Below are 27,550 nucleotides of genomic sequence, written 5' to 3' on the forward strand. Positions count from 1 at the left end.
ATTTACTTAATTGTGTATAGCCCCATCTTATCAGTTTTCCTGGACCTCAGAATAAATAATCCTGAACAATTGACACTGTCTCACAAATTATTTTCTTATCATGGACGTGAAGTAACTCAGCTACAATAGTCCAGAACCCCTGCTATCATAATTACAGAAGAGTTTAAGTAAGAGTTCTGCTGTCCTTCCTGCTCTGCATTAGAATCACGGGAACAGACTTCTTTCGTTAGGCTAACGTAGTATTTCGGTGTTCCAAAATGGCATGTCAGTCAGTGTTAGAGCTGTGGTGTGTCATTTTTGCCATTTTATAGACATTACCTAACGTTTCAAAATGGTTTAGATCTGACTTTGAGAAAAACAAAATCAGGAGAAAATGTGCCCTGCATTTGTAATGGAGAAGAATTGCGGTAGACTCAACTACTTATATAATAAGTTCTACCATTTAAAAAAAAGCTCTACTGTTCCATTCATGTACTAAAAATAAAGTAATTAAAGTCCTTCAGCCAGTAGTTCAAAAATTGTGTTACCTAGTTAACTCTCTAGTTTATTTGGTCTTTAGATGGGGAGGTACAGGGCAGCATTTATTTACTGATGAAAGGGCAGCTCAGCTGATGCTCAGTGAGCTCCTGCTTTTAATCCAGTTTTCCACGTGGGATGTCTGAAACACAGGAAGGTTGTCAGGTAACCTCCCCAAGGTCACACAGTTAGTTTATAGTTTATGGGCCAGTGCTGCAGCTGCTCTGAACACGGAATTCCCATGGCTGTCAATGGGAGTTCAAAATGCAGGGCAGCTGCAATGTTGGGCCTTAAGCCAGCATGAAGACCCAGGCCTATCCTGTAAATATTAGATGAAATGACCTCCTCACTGCGTTGAGGTAACTGAATTGCACGAAACGAATAGTGAAAGCAGTGAATTTATTGTTGTTTAAATATGGTTAAGAACAATTTCAGCAGAAATAATTGGCTAGTATGCCAGTGTACCATTGAAAATGCTTCAATTTTTTGAGTGGTTCACTGCAACAAGGTGATTTATAATTCGTTTTCAGCCTGTGGACATGTACAGAGCCCTTAGGGTCAGGTTTTGAAACCAAGTGCTCACATTGCTGAGCAGTTTCCCACCCAAGTACTCTCATTGATTTTAGTGGGTGTACTGTGTGAGTTTCATTTTGCCATCTGGCCTTCAGTGCTGTGACAGACTGGCATCTCAACAAAAGAATATTCTTGTTAATGAAGTATTTTCTAAGTCAATAGATAGGATGGTTAATTTAGGGGTACTTTGTTAAAAAAAATTACTATCAAATACTTATCTGTGTGTGCTGTATTCTATAAAGCTACATTCTGTGAATTACACAGACTAGGCACTGAATGCTTCTGTCTCCCTCTACAACTAGAGAGAAGCAAATCTGTGTCAAATCAAAACAGCAGCGGCTGCTCTCAGTTATGGGTCCCTCTGTCCCTGGAGTCCATGTTCCCATCAGTGCATACAAACTCCTTTGCTTGAATTCTACCTGAGCAGGGCTTTCTTTCCCTGTTTGGGAGGGCTCTAGGTCAAAGGGGTTTATGAAGGTGTGTAGCATTGCTCAATTTGGCAAGGTCCCAGGAGACCTGGCAGATTTCAGAGCATGCTAGCATACACAATGACAACATAGCTCCAAACCATGCCCAGGGATCAGCATGGAGCAGAAGGCCCTATTGAGTTTGCAGACCACCCCACGCCCCACCCCCATGAGACTCCTGAACTTTTCCCTCTTTGGTGATCACGTGACTCCAAGTCTATAAAGTCAACCTCGTAGAATATTTGCTATAGGGCTTCCTGGGTCTTCATTAGGGACATGTCCATACTTGCAACTGTGTGTAGAGTACACACACTGCATGCCCAGCAGGTATGGATATAAGTAGCAGTGTAGATGGAGAGGCACTGCTTAGGCAAGTAGAGAAGAAACACACCTGAACCCCCAGGGTATGTATCCTGCACAGTTCTCTATGGGTATGCCTACACTCCAATTAAACACTTGTGGCTGGCCCATGTCAGCTGACTCAGGCTCCCGGGGCTCAGGCTAAAAGGCTGTTTAATTGCAGTGCAGACATTTGGGATTGGACTAGAGCCTGGGTTCTGGGGTTGCAGGATCCCAGAGCCCTAAACATCTGCACCACAGTTGAACAGCCCCTTAGCCTGAGCCCCTGGACCTTGAGTCAGCTGACACAGGCCAGCTGCACAGTGCCTCCCATGTCTACACCGCTGTTTTTAGCAGTGAAGTATCCCCCTGCCTCCCGACCCTGCTGATGCCTTTCCCTGCCGCAGTGAAAGCCTCCAGCAGCAGGGAAAGGCTCCAACAAGAGGGAGGTGGCAGGGAAACGCTCCAGAAGCTCCCCACGGCCAGAGCCTTTCCTTGCTATCTTCCCCCTGCTGGAGCTTTTCACAGCCACAGGTAGCTACACACAGCAGTGAGTGTGGATGGAGCTTCCTGTTCACTGTGGTGTGTGGCTACCTGTATCCTACGTGCTGCACAAGTGTAGACAAGGCCTAGGAAAGAAAGTTTGTTCTTAACTCAAGTTGATTAAATTGAGGAAAATCATAGTGAAGACAAGGCAATTTTTAGTTTTCACATGAATTAGCTGGTTAAATTACAGATTAGGCTCTCTACAGGGCTTTTCTATGAAAGGGGAGCATTGAGACTTCGGAAATGCATCTTGAAGACCTGATTTAAATACTTTCTTTTCTCTCAACTTGACAATTTTATTCAAGAAATACAATAAAGAAATAGACTGAGATTAGGAGTGTGACTTTCTGTATTAATATGTACAACTTAATTTCTTTCAAGTCTATTTGTATGTAATCTTTTTCCCTTTGAAACACACAAGTGAAGATTGCATTTGCTGCAAGTATATACATCATATTCTGAATAATGTATTACAGTTGGACTGAGGATTCTATTAGAACCAAGTTTCAATTAAGCTTTTTTCCATTTGAAAATATCGCCAAAATCTTATAATTTCATATTCCAACCAGGCTTTCTCACTGCAATAAAGACAGAATAAACATTATTTGTTTTTTATTTTATGTTTCCCAACAGCTCTGCATTTTTCAGCATACAGAGCTACTTTAGAAATGTAATATCATTGGGAGTCCCTAAAGTTAGGAAATTGTTTGAAGTACAATCAAAATTTAATATAGGGGGAGGGGTTGTTTTTCTTTAGGTTAGAATGTCAGGGCTGTTCAGCTTATTAATACATCATGAGATTCTGTTTGCACCTGTTTTCACTTCTGAGTAAGGTGTGGATAGTACATAGGCTAGTTTGTAGGTGTTGTGGGAGGAGACGGAGCAAAATGAGACAGCAAGAGCAATTTCCTCAGCACACTTATTAGTACTACCCTTTTACCTGATGAGCCAGGTAGTTTCCAAGAAAGAATGAGTCTTGTTTACTTAGCTTAAGACCAGTCCATTGCATCTGTGGGAAGATTACTTCAACAGTCGCTAAGAAGATCTTAAATCATCTTTGGGTGTGTTAGGATTATTGTGGCAAACACGTATAGTTCAGCCGGTTTGCTTATTTGAGATAGCCATGGAACTAGCAGCGGTCAGAGCCATATAATATGGAATGTGTACTATAACAAATCTGAACTAATGCATAGTGCCTGATAAGAACTCTTTAATCTGCACATGATATTGTAGAATATCAACCTCTTTTTTTTTTTTAAATGAAGAAAAATGTTTTGCAAGGCCAGCATGAAGCGGACAAAATCTGGAGCAAAGAAGGATTTTATGCAGTTGTCATATTTCTCAGCATCTTTGTCATTGTAGCAACATGTTTAATGGTAAGTCTGTTGCTTTACCTTCTTTCTGTTTTCATGTATTTATTGCTTACATCAGTTTGAAAGACCGAGTCCTGCCTCCTTTATTCCAAGAGGGCTTTCATAAAATAGTCAGAAGCTCAGCCTCTAAGTAACAGTAAGTAACTCTGATAGTGTTGGGAGGCCAAAGCCTGATGCGTAATAGAAATACTTATTATGTTTAGAATGTTTTATATCTGATATAAAATATCACTAATGTAAGCTTCAGAAATAATGGACATTTAACCATGCACAATAATCATGCAGTAATTTAATTGAGGGTTTCTACTAACATGATAAACCATGAGAGTGAAGCCTAAGTGAGTGCTTTACGGAGACCACAGACGCCCTGAATGTCACTACGGATTTCTAGTGTATTTTATTTCTTATATTATGTGGTAATAAAAAACACAACATTGATTTTATACATGGTAAAATGGTATTAGCACTGTGTAACAATATAATTACAATAAAATATGAATTTGACATTGAAAATATTGATATTACCACTATTCAAAAATGTAGTTAGGGATAAGTGTGTTATTAAACTGCTCTTTTAACATGACGTCTGACATGTGATGCAGTATATGTCTGGTGGCCGGGTGTCTAGCCACTGGATGTCCAGTGAACATCCTTGCCAATGAACGAACACTCCAATGAATGAAATTCAAAAAAATTTAAAGGGCCCTGAGTGCATGTTGACACTGGAGGTATTAAAGGGACACTCTGAAATCTTTTTCAATTTGATTTTGTTTAAAAAAAAAAAAAGGAAATTGTCAATTATAGCTTCAGAATCTGAATCCTTCCCACATTGTTAGGGCACAAGCAAGGCTCCACCATCCCTGGGGCTCCAGGGCCATTTTTTGCATGTCCTCTGTGTTAAGTTCCATAAGTTTTCTCTCTCTGAGTAGTGTTCTGTGGAGGGATTCTTTTGGTTGGCCCCACTTTAATGTTCTTCCAGCTGCTCAAGAATGTGTTCATTCTTAACACATGTCCCAAATATTTCCATCTTCTTTTCTGGATAACTTTACAGATAAGGGATTGTTGAACTCTGATGAATTTTGGCACTATTCATTCAATTGAATACCCAGTACTTTTCAAACATACTTGCTTTCAAGGGCATTTAGATGTCTGTCTATATACCTTTGGTGGATTTGCAGCTTTTACATCCATATGTTAAGATAAAAATAACATTTGAGATGAAGATTTGTAGGTTGGTCTGTAAATTATAGATTTTTTAATGACAAAATCTTACTTAAGCTGGTAAAGCCTCTCTGAAGTTGTGGGGGAAGGGGGATTCTTGTTTTTTTCCATCTGACAAACATTAATCCTCCTTCTTCCCCTCCTCACCCCTCATTTCTTATGGAGAATAAGACATTGCATCATCAAAGAGGTCACTGTAACTCTGGAAACAGGATGTGATAACTTTTTCTGTCTCTGCTGCCTAGCTGTTCACTTTGTGGAAGCACAGTACACCACCTTGGACACCTTCTCAGTCTTCCTCCTTTTATCTACATAATCTCGAGTGCATAAGTTTAACACACATAAAATGGATGCACTCAGCAATTCTGCAGGCTACAAATGTTGGGCCTTTAATAGGGTACCCAAAATGATCATTTTGGAATTATACTGCAGCTGCATATTTTATCCCTAAATGGGAGTGTCAAAGGTGCTGTTGGCCAAATCTGGATCTTGATTACTTGGAAGTGTCTCTTAAAATGTGAAGTGGAAACTAATTAGATGGGTGTGCAATAGTGGTTAGTGCAAGCTAATTGAATTGTCTATGTTAATCCTTTGTTCTATGGAATTATTATGGAAATTATAAAACAGTCCAGCCTTTTCTCTTAATTGGGTTTTACAAATGATATTTAACTGCACAATTTTTACACTGACAGAAGACTGTGCATTAAAAGTCTTTACATATTTTATTTTTAATTTCTCTGGAATTTATTAATGAACTGCAATAAGAAAACTATCAAGCCTTTATTTTATTATGCAGTGTATTGCTATATACAGTAGTATTATGTAGTAACATGAGCTAAATTCAGACCAGTAAATTGTTCCTCCCAGGCCACCCATTTATTTCTGTGTCCCCCCCCCCATCACCAGAAGAACTGTGTTCTTTGCATCTCAGAAGGGATTCACCACCAGTGGTCCTCTTCTGCAGCCCAGACTATGGACTAATTTCTTCTGGGAGCTCCATACATCATTTATAACCTGTTAAGTAACAGACCAATTAAGTGTAACTATTTAACAATGCTATTCTAAGGAGAACAGGCCTCTCTGATTTTTATTTTTAATAGATAATGGTTTGTTGTTACCCTAACCATTTTTAGAGTACAGGTTACTTGTAGAGCTGGTTAACAAATGGGATAATTTTTTATTAAAAAAAAAAGTGTCCCTTTTTCTTGTCAAAAGTTTTCAGATTCTAAAATTTGAAAAACTGAATGACTTTTTTCACACACAAAAAAAGAAAAGACAAGAAAAATTTGACCCTTTTTTGTGTAAGTTGTGAGATTCAACCTTTTTTGACTGGCCCTATTTGTTTATGAAATTTAATTTGCCATTCATTATTTTTGCAGCGTGTTTCTTACCAAAATCATGGGGGGAGAAGGGATTCTGCCAGTTGATTGAATTTTAGAAACACTTTAATCAGGAGAATATTGAACAACAGGAAATTCACTTGTCCTGTTAAAAATTTTCACAACTGATCATTTGTTCTAAAGTTTGTGCAGCTTTTAGACTTCACAAAATTTTCAGGATATTCAAAAAAACTATGATTGTAGGAATATACACAAATAATTTATGATTCCATACATCAAAGAAAACCAAACTTGGCCTTTTTATTCTTGAAAACATAAGATTAATTTTAAAAATACTGCATCAGCTCTTATGTTCAATGCTTAGTAGAATTGCTGAGGGAATAGTAGGAGATTAACCAACCATTTCTAGCCAGTCCAAGGGTTAGTTTCTCTTTCTAGGAGGCCTCATTCAATTTTTCTTAAGTAAGGTTTATTGAGTGACTTAAGCAAAATCGAAACAATATACTTTTATTCTGAAGTAAGAGTGTTCCCACACATTCATGCACTGAAATAACAAAAGATATGAGTTAAAAATCAATTGCCTGTGAAAGTTAGGCTCTCTTTTGAGGTATTCTGGGCAGAAACAGAAGGTGTGAACTTCAGTGTATGTAGATTAGGCCTACTCATCACTCCATGTGGACCCAAGCAAGGAGGCAACAGGAAGAAGAGTTGCATTCCCATTGAGCTATGAGTCTACACCAGGGTCCCCGTATATGCAAAATTTAAAGATGTCCCACTGTGTCCTAGAAGGCAGCTCTTTAAAGACTAGGGATTTTTCTTCATATTTTTTTAGTCATCCTGTATCTCTGTGCTAGTGTGTACTGTTTATCCTGGTGTACCGAGGTGGCTGTAGAGAACTGCCTTTCCTTAGCTCTTGTGTGCTATAACTGGGTCAGACACCTTATGCCATGAAGACCTTGTCCATGCTCAGCCTTGAACTGAGTCTAAGCTTTCTTTAAACATAGTTGTAACTAAATTGGTTATTTGCATAGTTAGAGCCAAACTGTTTTTAAAACCATTTTTCAAAACCCAGAATGCCTTTTTAACCATGTCTTTGATATGATTTTTTTCCCCCATCCACACTGTTTGAGCAAACTGTGTTACCTGAAACCATGTCTAAATGAAGACCAAACATGGTTCCTTAACTCATTTCACAGCCTGTTATGGGTGGGATCTAAATTTACTGGGTTGGGTTTTTTCTATGCTCAAATAGCAGAGTATTGGAGAGAGGTAGGAAATTATGCTAGTCTAGATGGACCCCAAAGACCTAACTGACTGCCTCCAAATGAGACATCACATTGAAAGAAAGCAATGTAAATAGGTGATTTAAAATGTTGTGCCATGAGTGGCCGAGTGATATTCCCATAATCAATTATCTAGGAGTTATCTGAAAGCATAGAAGCCCAAAATGATTTATAGGAGGAAAGTGGTTAGAATATCTCAAACACCTGTATTTATTTATCCAGTATACCTGTTGAGTTTTGTAATATAATTAGGGCTATTTTCCTCCAAAGGAAAGGAGGACCAAATCTTGCTCACTTTACTGATGTGATTTATTCCCTAACTCAATTAAATGAATATAGTATTTACATATGTTACTGAGGCCTGCCTAATGGGTGAATTACCTCATAAATGGGACAATTCCAAGCTCACACTGAAGTATTAATCTTTGAATATTACCATGAAAATGGATGTATAGGATATATCCAGTCACACACATTGGGCTAGGCAGTGACAGACCCTGACACAGGGGCTTGAGTGAGAGTATTCATGGAGCCTCACTGAGTGGAAGCACCATAAAGGTTCCTGGATTTGTGGCAAAGGGAAGTAGAAGCAATACATTATGTTCCTTGATTACTCAGGAGCTTGTGGAATCCCCTGTAGACTCTGCAGGACAGAGGGATCTCCTAAGGTCTGGGAGAATGAAAAAAAAAACACTGAGTTGGAGAGTGCAAAAATATACTTATTTTGTCTTCTGATAGTGGGACTCGCTTTAAATTATTTATAACGTCTGGAAAAGAAATATAGTATGGTTGTTACTAGGACTGTCGATTAATTGCAGTTAACGCACGCGATTAACTAAAAAAATTAATCTCAATTAATCGCAGTTTTAATCGCACTGTTCAACCATAGAATTGTATTAAATATTTTAGATGTTTTTCTACATTTTCAAATATATTGATTCCAATTACAACACAGAATACAAAGTGTACAGTGCTCACTTTATATTTTTTTACAAATATTTACACTGAAAAATGATAAACAAAAAATAGTATTTCAATTCATCTCATACAAGTACTGTAGTGCAATCTCTTTATTGTAAAATTGCAACTTACAAATGTAGATTTTTTTATGGTTACATAACTGCATTCAAGAACAAAACAATGCAAAATTTTAGAACCTACAAGTCCACTCAGTCCTACTTCTTGTTCAGCCAATCGCTAAGACAAACAAGTTTGTTTACATTTACGGGAGATAATGCTGTCCACGTCTTACTTACAATGTCACCAGAAAGTGAGAACAGGGGTTCGCATGGCACTTTTGTAGCTGGCATTGCAAAGTATTTATGTGCCAGATATGCTAAACATTCGAATGCCCCTTCATGCTTCGGCCACCATTCCAGAGGACATGCTTCCATGCTGATGATGCTTGTTAAAAAAAAAAATAGTGTTAATTAAATTTGTGACTCCTTGGGGGAGAATTGTGTGTCTCCACCTCTGTTTTACCTGCATTCTGCCATATATTTCATGTTATAGCAGTCTTGGATCATGATCCAGCACATGTTGTTCATTTTAAGAACACATTCACTGCAGATTTGACAAAACGCAAAAAATGGTACAAATGTGAGATTTCTAAAGGTAGCTACAGCACTCAACCCAAAGTTTGAGACTCTGAAGTGCCTTCCAAACTCTGAGAGGGACGAGGTGTGGAGCATGCTTTCAGAAGTCTGAAAAGAGCAACACTCCGATGTGGAAACTACAGAACCCAAACCACCAAAAAAGAAAATCAACCGTCTGGTGGTGGCATCTGACTCAGATGATGAAAATGAACATGCGTCAGTCAGCACTGCTTTGGATTATTGAGCAGAACACGTCATCAGCATGGACGCATGTCCTCTGGAATGGTGGTTGAAGCATGGGACATATGATTCTTTAGCGCATCTGGCATGTAAATATCTTGCGACGCCCACTACAACAGTGCCATGTGAACGCCTGTTCTCACTTTCAGGGGACATTGTAAACAAGAAGCGGGCAGCATTATCTTCTGCAGATCTTAACAAACTTGTTTGTCTGAGCAACTGGCTGAACAAGAAATAGGACTGAGTGGACTTGAAGGTTCTAAAGTTTTGCATTGTTTTGTTTTTGAATGCAGTTTTTTGTACATAATTCTACATCTGTATGTTCAACTTTCATGATTAAAGAGATTGCACTAGAGTACTTGTATGAGGTGAATTGAAAAATACTATTTCTTTTTTTTACAGTGCAAATATTTGTAATCAAAAATATAAAGTGAGCACTGTACACTTTGTATTCTATGTTGTAATTGAAATCAGTATATTTGAAAATGTAGAAAATATCCAAAAATATTTAAATAAATGGTATTCTATTGTATAACAGCATGATTAATCGCAATTAATTTTTTTAAATCACTTGATAGCCCTAGTTGTTACAGAGACATGATAGTGCTTCCCTCATTGTAAGTTTCATAGATTTTTTTTTTAAACGCTAGAAGGGATCATCTAAAGTGACACAAGCACAGCTCAGAAGAGCTTGTTTCTTCTTCCAAAAGCATTAACTCCATAGCTGCTAAAGAGACATAGTGTTGGAGTCCTTTGCAATGGCAAAAATGGGGCCCATGTTAGTTTCACAGTCACTGCCAAGACAGTGTATCTTTGACATGGAACTCCACTGAGGTCAGCAGAGCTGAATCCAGAATTGATGACATTATGAAAAGTAGTTACTACAGATAGCTGATACCCAAGTTTAGCGGGCAATGAGTGGATAGTGGAATCCAGGTTAGATGGAGTTTTTAGATGTTAATGTTTTGGCTATTGTAAAAACACAAGTTTTAAATTTTGAAATGGCACCAGTCCACAATCAGTTGAACCTATTGTGCATCTCTTGGGTTTTATTAAGGATTTAATTTATTGTGTATTTCTTGGAGGAGAAGATTTTAAAAATGTCTCAATCTATAAGAAATCTACTGTCTACCTTCCCCAAGGAAACAAACAAAAATGTGATATTTTTGAAACATTTAGAGTCAAAATGAATCCTGGAGTGATTTTTTTGAAGTATTATAAACCTGAAGTGCTGAAATAATAGCACAATAGTGTTGCAAAGGTGACCTTGTAAAATTATTTTATTCTGGTAACAGCTCTTTGTGCAATGAGTTAACAACAAGTATTTTGAGACTCTAAAACAAATTTAGGACATTAGTTAGAGAGAGATGAGTCTGGATGTATCATAAGCATCAGATGATATGTTGCACTATTGTATTTTTGGTGTTAATATTTTGTGAAACTTTTCTATAATTACTTTGTTTACCAGTATTTCTTTCTATACAATGGTTTTGTGACAACTATCTCCCATTACGTTTTATTTATCTCTTTAATAATACAACTGAAGTAACTGTATTAAAAATAATTATTAGTTAGCAATGAGAACTTCTAAAACCTCCTACCTGTGTGCCAGTCATGATTTATATAATAGAAATATTTACCCTTTTTGTTGGAAACACTTCAGCCAATGAGTTGTGGAATCCTTCTAGAAATCATTGATACTATATAAATCAATCCAAGGCATTTTTAATTCTTCCTTGACTTTGTTTACACAGTAGCTGGTATAAAATTTGATACTCTTTCCTTTCTGTTTTATAGGTCCTGTACAGATTAAAGGAAAAAATTCAGTTCTCACTGCGACAAGATAAGGAGAAAAAACAGGAGATCCACCTTTCACCCATTCCCCTGCAGACAACTCGGTCTGAGTGCAAGACAGCAAACAGAATGGTCCAACCTGAACAGGCTCCTAAAGCTGTTAATGTCATAGTGGACCCTCAAGGCCAATGTGTTCCTGAGATCAAACCTCCACTCTCTGCCAGTCCATCGCCTTTCAAAATGAAACCTGTGGGCCTTCAAGAAAGGTAGGATTATGCCCAGGCACACTCCATATTTACTGTCTCATTTTAAGATCTCGAAGCATAGTTTGATGTGCACCTCCTCCTTCAGAGAAGCACTAAAAGGTGCCCATGCAATACAGTGAGTGCCTTTGACGTACATGTTAAAACACAGGAACGTTGGAGAACACGAAGTAATAATCGACCAAAGCAGCAACACTTCTTTTCCCTTGCACCCTGTCATGCATCATTTGATCATCAGTCACATGAACTGTTTAATCCCTCCCCCATCACACTTCCCACCAGACAGAAATCCCACCCTCAGTTGCCTCAGGATATGTCTACGCTGAAATCGAACACCTGCAGCTGGCCTGTGTCTGGTGACTCAGGCTTGGACTAGCGGTCTGTTTAATTACGGTGTAGATGCTCAGGATTGGGGTGGAGCCTGGGCTCTATGACCCTCCCCCATCACAGGGTTCCAGAGCCCGAGTCAAGCCCAAGCCCATACCATCTACATCCCAATTAAACAGCCCCGTAGCTAGGTTTGCCAACTTTCTGATTGCAGAAATACCCTCTCTCCCTCGGTCATTTTCACCGGGCTAGGCAGGGGTTTGGCGTGCAGGAGGGAGTGAGGGCTCTGGCTGGGTGTGTGGGCTCTGGGGTGGGGCCAGAAATGTGGGGTTCAGGGTGCAGGGGGGCTCTGGGCTGGGCAGTTCAGAGTGCGAGAGGGGATGCAGGCTCAGGGAGCGAGTTTGGGTGTGGGAGGGGGCTTAGGACTGGGGCATGGGGTTGGAGTATGGGAGGGGTTTCAGGGTGCAAGCACCGGGCGGCACTTACCTCAGGTGGCTCCCGGAAGCAGCTGGCATTTCTCTCTGGCTCCTAGGCAGAGGGGCAGCCAGGCAGTTCTGTGCACCGCCCCTGTCCACAGGCACTGCCCTTGCAGCTCCCATTAGTTGTGGTTCCTGGCCAATGGGAGCTGCAGAGCTGGCGCTCGAGACAGGGGCAGCACGCAGAGCCCCCCATGGCCATACTTCTGCCTAGGAGCTGGAGGGAAATGCCAGTGCTTTTGGGAGCCACACAGATCCAGGGTAGGCAGGGAGCCTGCCTTAACCTCGCTGCATTGCCAACCAGAATTTTAATGTCCAGTCCGTAGTGCTGACCAGAACCGCCAGAATCCCTTTTCGACCAGGCGCTCAAGTCAAAAACTGGACACCTGGCAACCCTATCCGTAGTCCGAGTCAGCTGACACAGGGAAGCTGCGGGTGTTTGATTGCAGTGTAGACATACTCTCAGGTCACAATTCCAACCTTTTCTTTGCATCCTGCAAAGCCTTAGTGGGCATTGGAGTCAGAGGGCAACTAATGCCGTTGGGTCTCCAAACTGGCTAAAACAAAAGCTCAGAGAACTGCCCCATCGACTCTGAAACCTCTCTACCCCAAATAGACCATGGCACGGGGGCAGTGCCATGGCATGGGGGTTGCAACATGGAAGCACCATGTAGGGTATGCCTAGTGCCTTGGTTTTCTTTAGTTTAGCCTTGCACTGCTCTCTGCCATTACCTTGTTCTCCCTCTTTTTTGACTGTTGATTCACTGGCTGCGTATTATTCAAATCCCAGTTTGTGCACTCTCTAGGGCAGGTACTGTCTTCATGGTGTACGAGAGGGCCCTAATCTCTGTCTGGGTTCATTAGTCATGACTGCAGTATAACTAACCAACATCATCCAGCCAGGAAAGCTTGTTCTGCCCCCTCTCCCTTGACATCACTCATCAAATGGGTGACCCCACTGCCATATTTGGCAGCCAGGGGGGAATCTGTGACTCCACCTCTTGAGGAGGGGATAGAGGCTGGGCAATCGCAGAGAAGCACTATGACTTCTGCCTGCAGGGTTCCCCACTCACACAGATGTACCACTCTATATAAAGCTGCTGGGGAATTTGTCGATAAATTGTGTTTTGCCAAAAAAATGCCAATTCATCAAAACCAAAATACCTCATGAAACAGGGTTGGTTTTGGCAGATCTCCCAACTCAGAAAGGGGGGAGCAAAGCTTTGAAATTGGTAACATGGGACATTGTGACATTTTCAAACTAGAAAGATGCAGTTTTTTGAGTCAAAGTGACTTTTCGTTTCAAACTTTTAGTAAATTTAGACCAAAAAGGGGGGAAAAAACCCAACTGAAATCAAAATGAAACATTCTGAAATTGAAAAGTTTCCATTGATTGGAACCTTTTTATTTATTTGGTTGGTTGGTTGGTTGGTTGGATTTTTGGTTTCTTGACTTTTTGTCAAGATCTGGGACAGGCAAAATTTTAGAAATCTCAAAAATTCTCACTTGATGGGAAAACCTTTTCCTACCCAGCCCTAACTGGGTGTCCCAGCTGCACTACAGAGCTGTGCCAGGTCAGGATTTCGCTCTCTAAGCTCTCCTCTTTTAACAAGGATGGAGATGTTTGATACAGAAGCAAACACTGTTCACAGTTACCACTATTGATGTATCACTGAAACAATTCTGTGGTTTGTCCAGCTTCTTAAAATATATTTTGTTTATGGATAATTCAGTAGATTCTTTGCATATTTTTTACTGCCTCTTTCTCCAGCAAGAATCTTGCTTACCATTTTATATAATAAAGAGTTTTCCCAATAGGCTATGCAGCTAACATTTGCATTTATCAGAGGTATTTAATGTCTCTAATAAAATATATGCCACACATACTCTGGGACTGTAATACCATGATTAAGGCAGTTGAGAAGAAGCATGATTGTCTTCCATTGTGATCCCAAATCATCGGTCCATCTGTAGCAGTAGTGGTAAAATAGGGAAGAGAGACAAAATACTTGCATGACTTTAATTTTTGGGGGGGAGAATAAGGCTTTATTTCCTGCTAACAGAATTTATCAAAATCACATCAAACCTCAGCCTTCATTACCAACTATATATCCTGAAACTACCATTGTTTGTTTATTAGGAATCCTTTGTAACAGAGCTCACTTTAAAGAAAAATCAAAACTTGTGTGATATAAGAGTTACTTACATCTGAACTACAGGTCTTGTGCTACAGTGATCACTCAGTATCAGTCAAGTTGTTGGATGATGGGAGAGTGACATCTAGAGGAGGGAGAAAAGATTGCAATGTATCTTGGGTTTCATTCCTGAGTAGGATGAAAAGATTGGTTCCGTTGGAAAGATGGGCACGTTTCTTTCTGCAGCCCTTTCAGTTGCCCGGCTTTGGGTTCTTGTCCTGGATCACTTTTAGCTGAAGGTTTTCAAGTGTCCCTTTAAGCAGCTCCCTATTTCACTGAAGTGGATCTGGAAACACTCATTCAGCAGAATGTTAGCTAAAGCATTCCATTTCAATGTTTGTTCTGGTTTTGAGGAAAGGCAGCATGGCAATGCTATCATGACCATAACAGGCACTGTAACTCAATAGGTGAATTCTCTTCTCCAGTATTAATAAAAAAAGGTCTTTCCATATTTGGCAGATGGTAAATGTTTGCCCCATGGAAGAGCTGGTGGTTAAAGATATACATGAATGACATAGAGATGATAGACTGGCTATGTCTAAGCTATGTTTCTTGATCCCTTTTTTCATTCTGGTTATTTAGTGATTCTTGGCAAGGAAGGTGAAGGGCCTTCTTCAAGGCCTTCTGGAATCTTGTAAATTATTCAGCAGAGGGTTCTTGAAAATTGATGTTTGCTGGCATTCCCCTGTTTCCCTAAGTGACAAAGGCCTATTATATTGGCAGCATGCCTGGTCCCATTACTGACCCAACAAGCAGGAGAACTAATGTTCTCCAATAAATGTCTCCTGTGAGGCACTGCAATAGTTCCTGGGGGCTTACACTTTCTCTTCTGTCATATTGCATGCTGCATGATCATTTATTTTTCTATTTAAACTCTTATGAATTGGCCTGCAAACCAATATTTTTCCAATGAAAGGGTCAAGCCTAATTTTGATCTGCACTGGTCCAGAGTTAATCTGATTTACACACTGTAACCAAAATCAGAATCTGATGGATAGTGATTTGGCATTTTAAATTGTAGTCTGACTAGTAAAACACTTCTTCTTTTCACGTCCTAGTCACAAACTAGATGTTTTTCTAGAACCATGCACAATGGCTCTTTTCCATTGCTGCAGCGAGATCCTCCTTTGTACAGCTCTCCCCAGGAGTCAGCAAATGAGCAGATGCTCCACAGTGTACACTTCACCACACTCGCATGCATTTGTGCATTCAGTAAAGCACTGAAAACCCTATTAGAGCTATTAACAAGTTAAACACAAAAGTGCTGGGTGTCCATTACAAAAGGAGCAAAGGAGATAAGTTACCACACCAGCAAATCATGCATATGATTTACTAGTGGAATTACTCCTTTATCCATCTATTATTAGACCAGCCATACTGGGTCATACCAATGATCCACCTAGCCCATTATCCTATCTTCTGACAACAGTTAATGCCAGGTGCTTCAGAGGGAATGAACAGAACGGGGCATCCCCTTTTGTCCACTCCCAGCTTCTGGCAGCCAGTGACTCACAAAGCATGAGGTGCATCCCTAACCATCTTGTCTAATAGCCATTGATGGACCTAGCTCCATGAACTTATCTAATTCTTTTTTTGAACCCATTTATAGTTTTCATCTTCATGACATCCCGGGCAGTGAATTCCACAGATTGACTGTGAGTGGTGTATAGATGTGCTTCCTTTTGTTTGTTTTAAGCCTGCTGCCTATTAATTTCATTGGGTGACTACTTGTTTGTGCATTATGTGAAGAGGTAAATAACAGTTCCTTATTCACTTTCTCCATAGCATTTATGATTTTATAGACCTCTATCATATCACACCCTCCCCTGCCTCCCCCCATCGTCTCTTTTCCAAGCTGATCAGTCCCAGTCTTTCTAATCCCCCCTTATATGGAAGCTGTTCCATACCCCTAATAATTTTTGTTGCCATTCTCTGTACTTTTTCCAATTCTAAAATATCTTTTTTGAGATTTGGTGAAGAACACAGCATGCAGTATTCAAGATATGGGCATACCGTGAATTCACATAGTGGCATTATGATATTTTCTGTCTTTTTATCTATCCCTTTCCTAATGGTTCCTAACATTCTGTTAGCTTTCTTTACTGCTGCTGCTGCGTAGATGTTTTCAGAGAACTATCCATGAGGACTCCAAGATCTCTTTTGTGAATGGTAACAGCTAATTTAGACTCCATCATTTTGTATGTATAGTTGGGATTGTGTTTTCCCATATGCATTACTTTGCATTTATCAACACTGAATTTCATCTGCTGTTTTTTGGTCCAGTGACCCAAGTTGTGTGAGATCTCTTTGTAACTCTCTACAGTCTTTTTTGGACTTAATTATCTTGAGTAATTTTATATTGTCTGCAAATTTTGCCACATCACTGTTTATCCCTTTTTGGAGATAATTTTATGAATATGTTGAACAGCACTGGTCCCAGTACAGATCCCTGGGGGACACCACTATTTACCTCTCTCCATTGTGAAAACTGATAATTTATTCCTACCCTTTTTTCCCCTGACTTTTAACCAGTTACTGATCCATGAGCAGACCTTCCCTATTAACCCATGACTACTTACTTTGCTTAAGAGCCTTTGGTGAGGAACCTTGTCAAGGGCTTTCTGAAAGTCCAAGTACACTATATCCACTAGATCACCCTTGCCCACAAGTTTGTGGACCCCCCTCAAAGAATTCTAGTGGATTGGTGAGGCATGATTTCCCTTTACAAAAGCTGTGCTGACTCTTTCCCAGCAAATCATGTTCATCTATGTGTCTGATAATTCTGTTTTTACTGTAGTTCCAATCAGCCCAAAGAAAGCTCAAGAATGGTGAGGAAACTGAGGCAAGGAACTAGGCGTAGGTGTTTTTTATTGTTTTATCTAGATCTGTATATTTTTGTGCTAGCTAAAGTAAAGAGTGATTAAGTTTACAAACCTCTATACAGCCTCTGTGTCCATTTGCTTCACTAATATGTGTCCCTGAAAAGAGAACTGTAAACCTAGAGTTCCCACAAGATTGGGGCTCTGGTAAAGGGTGTGCTTAAGTCATTGGGAAGTCTGGGAGGATCAGCACTGGTACTAGGGACCTCAGGCCACAGGGCCCCATTTCTATGAAGAGGTAACAGACAGTGTTCTTGGGCATAGGAAATGTGCCAGAGAGGACAAGGGGAGAGACAGGACAGCAGCCTACTCAGACTAAATGCTTACGGGCCCAGTGTGTGAGTCCCAGACACAGCACTCTGGTGAGTGTCCAGCCAAGGGGAGCTCCATTAGGGCTAGGTGTTACAGCCTTCGTGATTTAGAGCATAAACTGGTGGGCTTAGTAAAAAATTTTCCCTGGGGGGCAAGTTATTCCATAACTGCCCACTGCAGGGGGTTTTTTTGCACCTTCCCTCTGAAATATCTGGTACTTATTGCTGTCAGAGAGAGGCTACTGGACTAGATGGACCACTCGTCTGATCTGCTATGGCAATCCCTGTGTTAATTTTGACAGATCTGCTCCTTTTCAGTTATTTTACATAGGTACAAAAATGAAATTACAGTATCTGACCACCCTTATTCATTATCTCTCCCTTGGCAGCCATCTTGTGGGAGATGAGCATTAGTTGTACAAGCTGGTGCTTGTTTTACATATAGTCCTGGCAGGTATTCTGGAACTTGAGGAACAATCTCCTTTCAAAGGAATCAATACATTAGTGATACTGTATACCAAATTGACCTTATATATTAACTAATAACTATTGTGACCCAGTAGTTAGAAACACTTAAGGGAGGGCAAAAAAATTGATGCTCTTGTTTACTACATTAATATAATAAAAGTCAAATAAGAAAGTATCACTATTTGAGAAAATCTCCGTTTAATAAAACAAGAAGTGTTATCCAGCAATTTTCTCTCGTCCTGTTCTGATTTTTGAATTAGAACTTAGTTGGTGCTGTAGATATAATTATTCTATTACATAATCTCATTATGACTAAAGATGTTGCTGAGATTTTCTGCCATTAAATGAAATATTCTATTGTGAGTAATCACGTAAAGCAATACTTTGTGGGTAGCACCTTGCAGTTGGAATATTGTAAACATGCCAATGTTTGTAGTTTCTGACATATGTATGAGAACTTAATATATTTACAGGAAGGGGCCTTGAATTTCCTGGCCAAAATATACTTGCTTTGCATAGATTTGGAGGATAAATTTACTCTATTGTGTTGAGCTGAATATGCTTTTGGCATTCTTAATTTAACTGTCAGGGATTGTTTCCAGGAAAATGTCGATGTAAAAGCAGAACTATATGGCAACCCAAAAGAATTAGCTGGAGAACATGTTTGAAGAGATATAGAAATGACACCTTGCCCTGTCAAAAGGAATTAGAGAAGCAGCAAGGACTAGTAAACTGAGTTTGAGATGGGAGCCAGAAAATCCTGATTTCCAATCCCATCTCTGCTACTGATTCACTGAGTAGACTTAGACAAGCCACATAAACGCTCTATTTCCATGTTCCTATCTGTAGGCATACCTACCTCACAGGAGTATTGCAAGAATTAAAATAAGAATAGTAATCTAAAGACCATTGGAAAGACTCCCATGACTTTCAGTGGACTTTGGATCGTGCTCTAGCTGAGTACAGGGCCTTCAGTCTGGCCAAGGAAGAGCTGTGCAGATCCCCTAACCTTTGGCCTCAGGCTGAAGAGAAAATTCTGTCCACTCCAAACCCTTTTGCAAAGCCTGTTTACTTGGACTTTATGGAAAGGACAAGAATTTGAATGAGTCTGAACTGCCCCATTTATCTCAATGGGACATCAACTCAGATGCCAACCTAAGGAAGACCATTTAAATGTCAATTTTTACTGTTTCTCTGCTGATTATTTCAGTAGAGGCATCCAGCATATGTGGAGTGTTTTCACTGTGGTTGAAGTGATCTGAAACAGTATTGAGAGATGTAAATAACTGGAAGGTCTGTTGGATAGTTGATTTAGGTCAGTTCTTTATATAAGATTCTGAAATGGAAGAGAGAAGATCTAGATGATTGGAAATTCTTTGGGAGGAAATCCTTAGTGAAGAACAAAAGATTTCATGGAAGTGGGGAAGGATTTTTTTTTGTTTTGGAAGAGTAATCTATTTGTCTAGATATTTATATCCCCCTGCCCCTTTTCATAGTATTTAAATTATATAGATTTTTAGAATAGTTATTATAGAACCCTGATGGCTTCATCTATATGGATGGCTGATGGCTGCATTCTATGGACTATTCCATGAGGGGTGGATCCATTGTTTGCGATGACATCTACCTATCATCATCTAGGTCTTTAGACCACATCCAACACCTGAGTGCCTCATTGACTTTCTCCCTTTGTCTTGAATGCTTCTTGCCAGATTGGTCCAAACTCAGCTAGAATAGATGGTTCACTTCCCCTCCCTAACTCTGGTGTTCCTTAGGCAGGCAGTACTATCCCAGATTTCCTCCATATTTCCTGCAAAGTAGGAAATTTTTGTAGCTGGTGACATTTGTTTCTGGGACCAGACAATCCAGGCAAATTAGCCCACCAAATATTCAGTACAGTTTCACTGATTGCAACTTCAGATTCTCTTGAAAGAAGAGAAGTAAGTGTTCAGTCTAGCTGCAAGACACAAATGCCTGTGCTAGAATTTGTATTTTCCTTTTTACACTTTCTTAGCCAGCAATTTTTAACATACTTTTACTGTATTGCCAGATCTCTTATCTTGCATTTATTCTTGTTACTATAGTTGCTACTGGTTTTAGCTTGTACACAGGAAACTGCAGTGCCAATCAATTTAGTTCCCAAGGTGACAGGAAACCCTATTTGGTCGGATGTTGATTGTGCTTGTCTTTACTGCTCCACCCATCACATTTTCTTCCTTTTTGGCTGAAGTTAAGACAAATTAATCATTGGCCACCATCTGGCAGACAGTTTTGGTGGTTTGTCAGTTAATTGTCAAGCTGACCTGTTTAAAAGTAATAAGTAGTATAACAAACTGAGGGGCAGTATCAGTGGTAGGACTAAAACCTTTCTAGAGGCCTAGAATCATGCACTGATTTCTGACAGAATGAGTGATATGGGTAATTATGAGTAATTTGTAGTCTTGTCAACGGGAGAGAAATTTGGCTTTCTAACCACTGTTTGGTTCCAGTAGCATGCCTGCACACCCATCACACTCACAGGGGAAAGTGATTTCGGTGAGACACAGATGCTCATTTGGGAAAAGACTTGCTTCCAGTAAGGCTAACCACTGTGTGATCCTCCTCCATGCATTCTCCATTGGTGCAGCACCAGTGCTAATGGGATCGCTGACATAACAGCTCCAAATATGCCTATAGTGTTCCCATTACAATTCCACAGAGTGTACTGGTCGCTATTTAGATGTTCTATAAGCTTTACTTATACACCACTGCACTGCATGGGGGTCAAGCTGACAAAGCCACTTATCTGTACAAATCCACACACCATAGAGCACAGCAGCATGCTATCCAGCAATCGGTTTTTTCAGAAATGACTTCCAGTTTGTCTTGCTTATATGGATAGCATGTCTCAGGCTGGGCTTCCTATGGATGTGCTGCCAGCTGGCCTGAGGTGATTGTGTGGGCACTGGTGGCCATCTGGGAAGATGAGAAGATGGAGGACCAGCTGAACTTGGTCATTCAGAGCACTTTTTGTCTCCAAATGTGTGTCCAAGTGCCTATTCAGAATAGACATCACTTGAAGTAGCAAGCAATATCTTGGAAAGCAAAGACCATAAAGTCTAGTATAACAAATCCCGAAGCAATAACAGTAAATCCAGCTCCGGGCAGAATGTCACTCTCTGAGAAATTGGACCAAATCCACCCACCTTGCTTTTCCATGCATCCTGATATGAAGCTGGGTAACATAGAGCCTCCCTGAAGTGGAGTGGTAAGGGACAAAGAGAATGAAAACAACTTCATCAACTGGGCAGGCCACAAGACTGAGGAGTAGGATTAGGGTAATCCTAAAATGCTGTCAGGATCTCTTTACTGGGTCCCAAGAATCAGAAGCAGCAACTGAGCAGGTTCAGGAGGAGGAAGAATCTGTGTTTGAGGGGGCTTCCACATCCGGTACATAGCTTTTTGTTGTACTGTTTACTAATGGGGTCAGATTTTTGCAGGCTTGTGGAAGAATTTTCCAGATTCTTATGAATGCTGCCATTAATGCATGTAGAAAGGCAGATATAGCCTTGCGACAGAACAGAGGTGTCCATCATTTCTCCTGCAGTGGTGTCCAGTTCAGTTTCTGTTAATTCCCAGTTCTCTCCATCCCACTTAGACCCAACCTTTGGCTGAATGGGCCACAACTCCTGGTAAAAGTGGAAGAGCCCAGCCCAGCAAGCAGAGTTGCTGGCTGAGCCAGGCCTCGTGGCCAAACACAAAATGGCAGGCAAGCAAAGAAAATAAAAAATCAAAGTGCCACAGAAACTGCTATGTAAAATGTCTACAAATTAGATCATTTGATTGCAAGAAACACGTATTGGACAATATAGACAAAGTATTTTACATTACGTTGTATCTGCCAGCCAAGATGCTAGCCTAAGGCACCCAATCTGTACGCTTCTCTATCTAACTGAAATCACAATTAATTCTGTCATTGTATTTAATGTGTATAAACAATCATAGATGCTAGTAAAGTGGCAGAGACCACAAGAGTACGGTAAATAATTACACTGTCGTCACACTCATTCACCTTGTGTTGTTTGATGTTACCCAGGGTACAATCTGACTGTTGAACAGCCATGTCCCCTCAGTTCTCCAACTTGAGGTGCTTTTTACACTGCTTTGCTGTAAGAGTTACCACTCTTGATCTCCTCACACAGCCTCCAGCATGTAAGTTAAACCCTATTATATTGTATGAGTACTGTAATCAGCCACTCATGAATTACACTGCAGAGTAACACCAGCAAATTCCCAGTCCCAGACTTGCCCCCGCAGAAATGTATGTCTTGTACAACCTAGCGCTCTCCTGAATAATTACAAGCTCATTAAAGCCCGTCATTTTATTAAAAGAAAATGATATGAAGAAATCCTGTTATTCCAAATGGAGTTTCCCAAACACTTCAATCCAAACTCACAGATAAAACAATAAAACAAATTTATTCACTACAAAAGAGATTTTTAAGTGACTTCAAATAATGATGCATAAAAGTCAGAATTGGTTACAAGAAAATAAAAGTAAAACACAATTAATACCTAATTTAACAAGCTAAGTGAATTCAAAGCAAAGGTCTCTCTCACCACATGTTTCAGCAGTCTTACTGGCTGAATTCCTTTCAGTCAAGATCCCTCCCCCAGGCCAAAGCTGTTTCCTTTGTTCTTCAGGTGTTGTGGGTGCTGTGGGTAGAGAGAAATGGAGGATTACTTTGGGTCCTTTCCTTTCTCCTCTTTATAGCTCTTTCTCTTCTTTGAGAATAATCTCCAGCTGAGGTTCAGGAGACAGAAAGTCTGTTTAGTTGGGAACCCCCAACTGTTTCTTTGTCAAGATGTATGTTTTCACCCACATCCTCTTTCCTGTCAAAGAATGGCCACTTAACCAGGTGATAGTGCATTTGATTTTGCTGACACGTGGCTGAGGCGTTTGTTAGTCTTTTGTTTCTGGGGAACTTATTTGTGGCTGCTTCCCCCCAGACTTGGAACATATCTAGCAATGCCATACAGAGGAATCCTATCACTTTACATGCAACACATTTTACCAGGACAATAACGATCAGCAAATTATGAGTTTTCAAATGATACCTCACAAGGACATACTTTGTGCAAAATTTATCATAGTCCTGTAAAAGGGGTGAATATAGGGGTAAAGACTGTCACAGTTGAGGTAATATCTTTTATTGAACCAACTTCTGTTGGTGAGAGAGACACACTGTCAAGCCACACAGAGCTCTTCTTCGAGTCTTCACTGAGTTACGAATCAAATAACTCTCCCAACAGCAGCAGAGTTTCAGTCCCTTCCTCCAGGGATGGGTTTATTTTTCAAAACCAAAACAGTCCATCACAAATCAAAACAGATTAGCCAGCTCCTGCTTCCTGGCCCCTCCTAAAATCTCTTCCTCATAGGGCTTCTGTCTTTGCCCACACATCTCCAGTCAGTCTTCTGCATAACCTGGAGCAACCGTATGCAGATCCTTCCCTCACTCTGGGTCCTCGGCAGGAGTTTTTCTGCACCCTATAGGTGACTTCTCCTACTTATGTTGCCTGTTGGCCTTTTTTTCGAAGGACCAAGTGGCATGAACACTGTCACCTGATCCTTGACCTCAGTCCCTTCACCTGACAGGCAATTAGTGGCAATTAGTCACAAGTAGTACTAAGCCCAGATTCCTTAAAGGGCCATCTCTCCATTTGATAACACAATACAGGGTAGCATTGGCAGCAAATGTGCAGATTCTGTTATTTGTTGTGGTTGTCTTTGCAGTTCAGAATGTTTTGGTTTTTAGCTTTATATTTTCAGTTAATCTGTAAACATCTGGGCTAAGGTTCCTTTCTCTCCTGTCCAGTTGTAGTGAATTTTGTATCTGTTGTCAGTGCCTTTGTGATGCAATGGTTATGCAAGTATCAATAAATGACATCAAACCTATCACTTGGAAGGCAGTTAATTAATCAAAGATAAAGCCAAACCCACCTTCCTTAAAAAGTAATCCCACCCTGTGACAACCTATTTCCCAACTCTAGTTGTGATGGGGTCAAAATCTTGTGAGAGTGGCTCATCTCATGAAATTCCATCCTGATATGGTAGCTCATTTGTCATAATTTTGCCATGTGGGGTCAAATACAACAAGGACAGTTTGTATGATTTTTGGTGCCATCAAAGCCAAAGCTGAACTCTAGCCCTGATTTGACTTTGAACCTGAGCCAAACTTGAACACCACCTCCTTAGACAATTTGTAATTATTTCCATTTTATATCTGGGGAATCACATGAAGTGGTTAAGTGACTACCCCAAGATGACACTGAAGTCATTGTCAGAGCTGGGTACAGAACCTAGGTCTCTGGGTTCTGAGATTTACCACTAGACCATGCTATGTCTAAGAGCAATAAAGAGAGGTGAACGTTAAACGTCACTCTGTGGTTAGAGTACACTGATTGGGATCATCTCTGAGAAGCTGTACGTTTTGTTAATATTATCTAGTTACACTTTCTCCCCAGGACACGGAATGTCTTTATTTGTCTTAAGCAATACATTGTTGAGGCTTAATAAATAGTAATAGTATTAATAATTAATTAGTGGTCATTTTAATGTTATTATATTAGCCCTCAGGATAACACCACAACTTGACATCAGGGGCAAAACAGGAGAAAAATCTGAAACAACTTAAAGTGGTCCCTAAACATGTGGCTAGCCATCAAAAGGGCAAGTTTTGTATATAATCACCACACCCCAAAATGTCATTAACTTTAAAATTTCTCAAGTGAACTTCCTCACAGGAATGCTGTCTGGCCAATGACAATTCCTGAGAGAGCTGCGCAGCCAATGGGAGATTATGGTGCTGTCTGGCATTGGCTGAGGGGCCGCACCTCCACAGGGTTGGAGCTCTCTATTCCCATAGCTCCCCTGATATCTGTGGGTGTGACGGCTGCATCTCCCACATCCACTAAGACCCCACAAACCCCTAATGCATTTGTAGCAAACAGATCATTTCCTGGGCTCTATGTTCCTCTCCCCTGGACTTGGCAGTGGGACACAACAATGTAGTCTTAGGGATGTAGGGGGAAAAAAACAGAAGCAGAGCTACAATACTTCACACAAGGGCTAATAAACATATGATGTTGTCATAGTCTCCTCTCACTGTAGACCTATACATCCCTATTGACTTCAGATGATTTGCACAGGTAACTGAGAGCAGAATTTGGCCCACTGGACACATATTGCTGAACAGAACTGAAGGAAACAGTGGCTAGATAAACAGAGGATTTAAAGATACCGTGAAAAAACTAAAAGCTGGGTTTGAAATTATCCCCCAAATGACTCTCCAGTCTGTACCTTCATGTAATTTAATAATTTATTTAAGCTTCTTAATGTTGATCGTATTATTACTAAAGTAGGTAACGTGAACACTCTTTGTTGTGATTATTCCAGTCTAAGATATCCATGAAACATGAAAAGAAGTTTGTACCAAGTAGTTAAGTGCCAGGGACAGGCAGAGCACAATAAAGCTTCAGCCTATCCCATGCTCCCTACTCAGGGGCCAACCAGAAGTGCAGTCCCTCAGTGAGACTTTGGAGCCTAAGTGTCCAAGTCACTTTTGAAAAGGGGACTTAAACGGTTCAGTCTTAGTAACTTGCAATACTGAATGGAGTAACGCCTCAATACCTTTACAAATCTGAGATGACTAGTCTTGTCTATGGATGATGCAGCTTTTTTAAACAATGGCCTGGGTTTGAAGGCTCAATATTTTTCAGGAACTGCTATTATTCAGTAGTTTGTTCAAAGGGCGCTAACAATTCATTTGTCTGTGTTTAGAAATCCTCTATGTGACACTTGCAGTTGTTTAACGATATGAAGACCAAGTCAAATAAACACGGAAGGAATGTGCTTTTTTATTATCTTAAGGTTGACAGGGTGTTGTAAGCACCTCTTTTCAAGATGTTCCTTCCTGTCTTTTCCTAATGGCAGTCCTACCAGGAAAGAACTCATTATACTGATTATTCTTCAAGCAACAATAAAATATAATTTTCTCTTACTAATACTGTATGCATAGCACCAGCTGCCCAATTAAATAGACAATGCTTCTGACAGTGCTTTTTTCAAGTGTACTGGATCTGGCTGAACTTCTTAGGGACATCAGTGCATGATGAGGTTATATTTCTTAGCTTGGATTGGAAGGATATAGATTCTACAGCTGAGCAATATGGGCATGTCCAATTATAAATTCCTAGTACCGTTTGAAAGTAGAGATTTGTGCTTTAAGGTGTTGTCCTTTAGCTAAGGCATTAATGTTAAATACTGGAAGCCAAATTTGTCTCTGGTGTAACTTCAATGACATAAAGACTCATTTCTGCTGGGATGCCTGCAAGAAAGCAGCTGTTTTGTACAGAAGTCTGGATAGCTTATAACGTTTATTTGTTTACTTTAGAGCACGTTGAAAACTGGTTTTCTATGGAAAATTGGGTTTTCATTTAAATAACATTTTTCATTAAAAGTGTCTGCTTTTCATGGAAAATTTGGACTTTTCATTGAAAAGCCAATACTCAAAAACTGTAAAATTTCAATTCAGCAATGCTGCTATGGTGCCTCATGGGAGTTGTAGTTCATGGCTCAGTTCATGGGCCCCATTGTCTCCTATGGCCTCCGTTCCCTCAGCTGCACTACATCTCCCTTTATGCACTGCACCCGGGAACTACAATGATGCACCATAGTGCTCATCAAGAGAGGAGTGGGCGGTGCATCATGGGAGATGTAGTCTGCTTTGAGAGACAAACCCACAGAAAAGGATGGGGCATGAAGCACATGAACTACAATTCCTAGGAGGCACCACAGTGACATTTCCTAATCAAAAGCTTTTGGGGTTTGATTTTTCACAAAAAAATCTATGAAAAATGTAGATGAAACTGAAATTTTCCATTTTCAGCTAAAATTTTCCGCAGGGAGGAGGGCGGGCAGAAATATTTTTGCAACCAGATATTGTCCATTTAAAAAAATTATTTGCTTATTATAGCTTATCTATTTAGACCGCATGATCTTATTCCTATCCTCCTCTTCCTTCCCCTTTCCCTACCTTCACCGTCCTCTTTATTATATTCATTGCATCTTGTTTCAAATTAGATTTGTAAGCTCTTTGGAGCAAGGACTCTGTCCTTTTGTGTGTTTATGCGGTGGGTCTTCTAATCTTCAGGTGAATGCTACTGCAATAAAAATAATAGTAATAATTAATAATACACTTGACTGTTTGCACTTAGTATCTCATTGTCTGAAGCAAATTAACCATAAATTAATAAACATTGATGCAGCAGTTTGAAACACCACCAAATAAATAAGTGCAAAGAAT

At 40.1% G+C, this 27,550-nt stretch overlaps 1 protein-coding gene across 2 annotated transcripts in view; it reads left to right on the forward strand.

Annotated features, from left to right (window-relative positions):
* PTPRR (protein tyrosine phosphatase receptor type R) overlaps positions 1-27,550 on the forward strand; it is a 194,225-nt gene that overhangs the window by 113,803 nt on the left and 52,872 nt on the right. The window contains exons 1-3 of one of the 2 annotated variants that reach the window (XM_077807742.1): positions 3,385-3,393; positions 3,707-3,817; positions 11,291-11,553. In XM_077807742.1, the coding sequence (XP_077663868.1) occupies positions 3,385-3,393; positions 3,707-3,817; positions 11,291-11,553 (383 nt within the window). Of the gene's footprint in view, positions 1-3,384; positions 3,394-3,706; positions 3,818-11,290; positions 11,554-27,550 lie in introns of those variants that run through there. The other variant, XM_077807741.1, reaches the window with a different exon arrangement.

Source organism: Eretmochelys imbricata, chromosome 1 (assembly GCF_965152235.1).
Source record: "Eretmochelys imbricata isolate rEreImb1 chromosome 1, rEreImb1.hap1, whole genome shotgun sequence".
Taxonomy (NCBI): domain Eukaryota; kingdom Metazoa; phylum Chordata; order Testudines; family Cheloniidae; genus Eretmochelys; species Eretmochelys imbricata.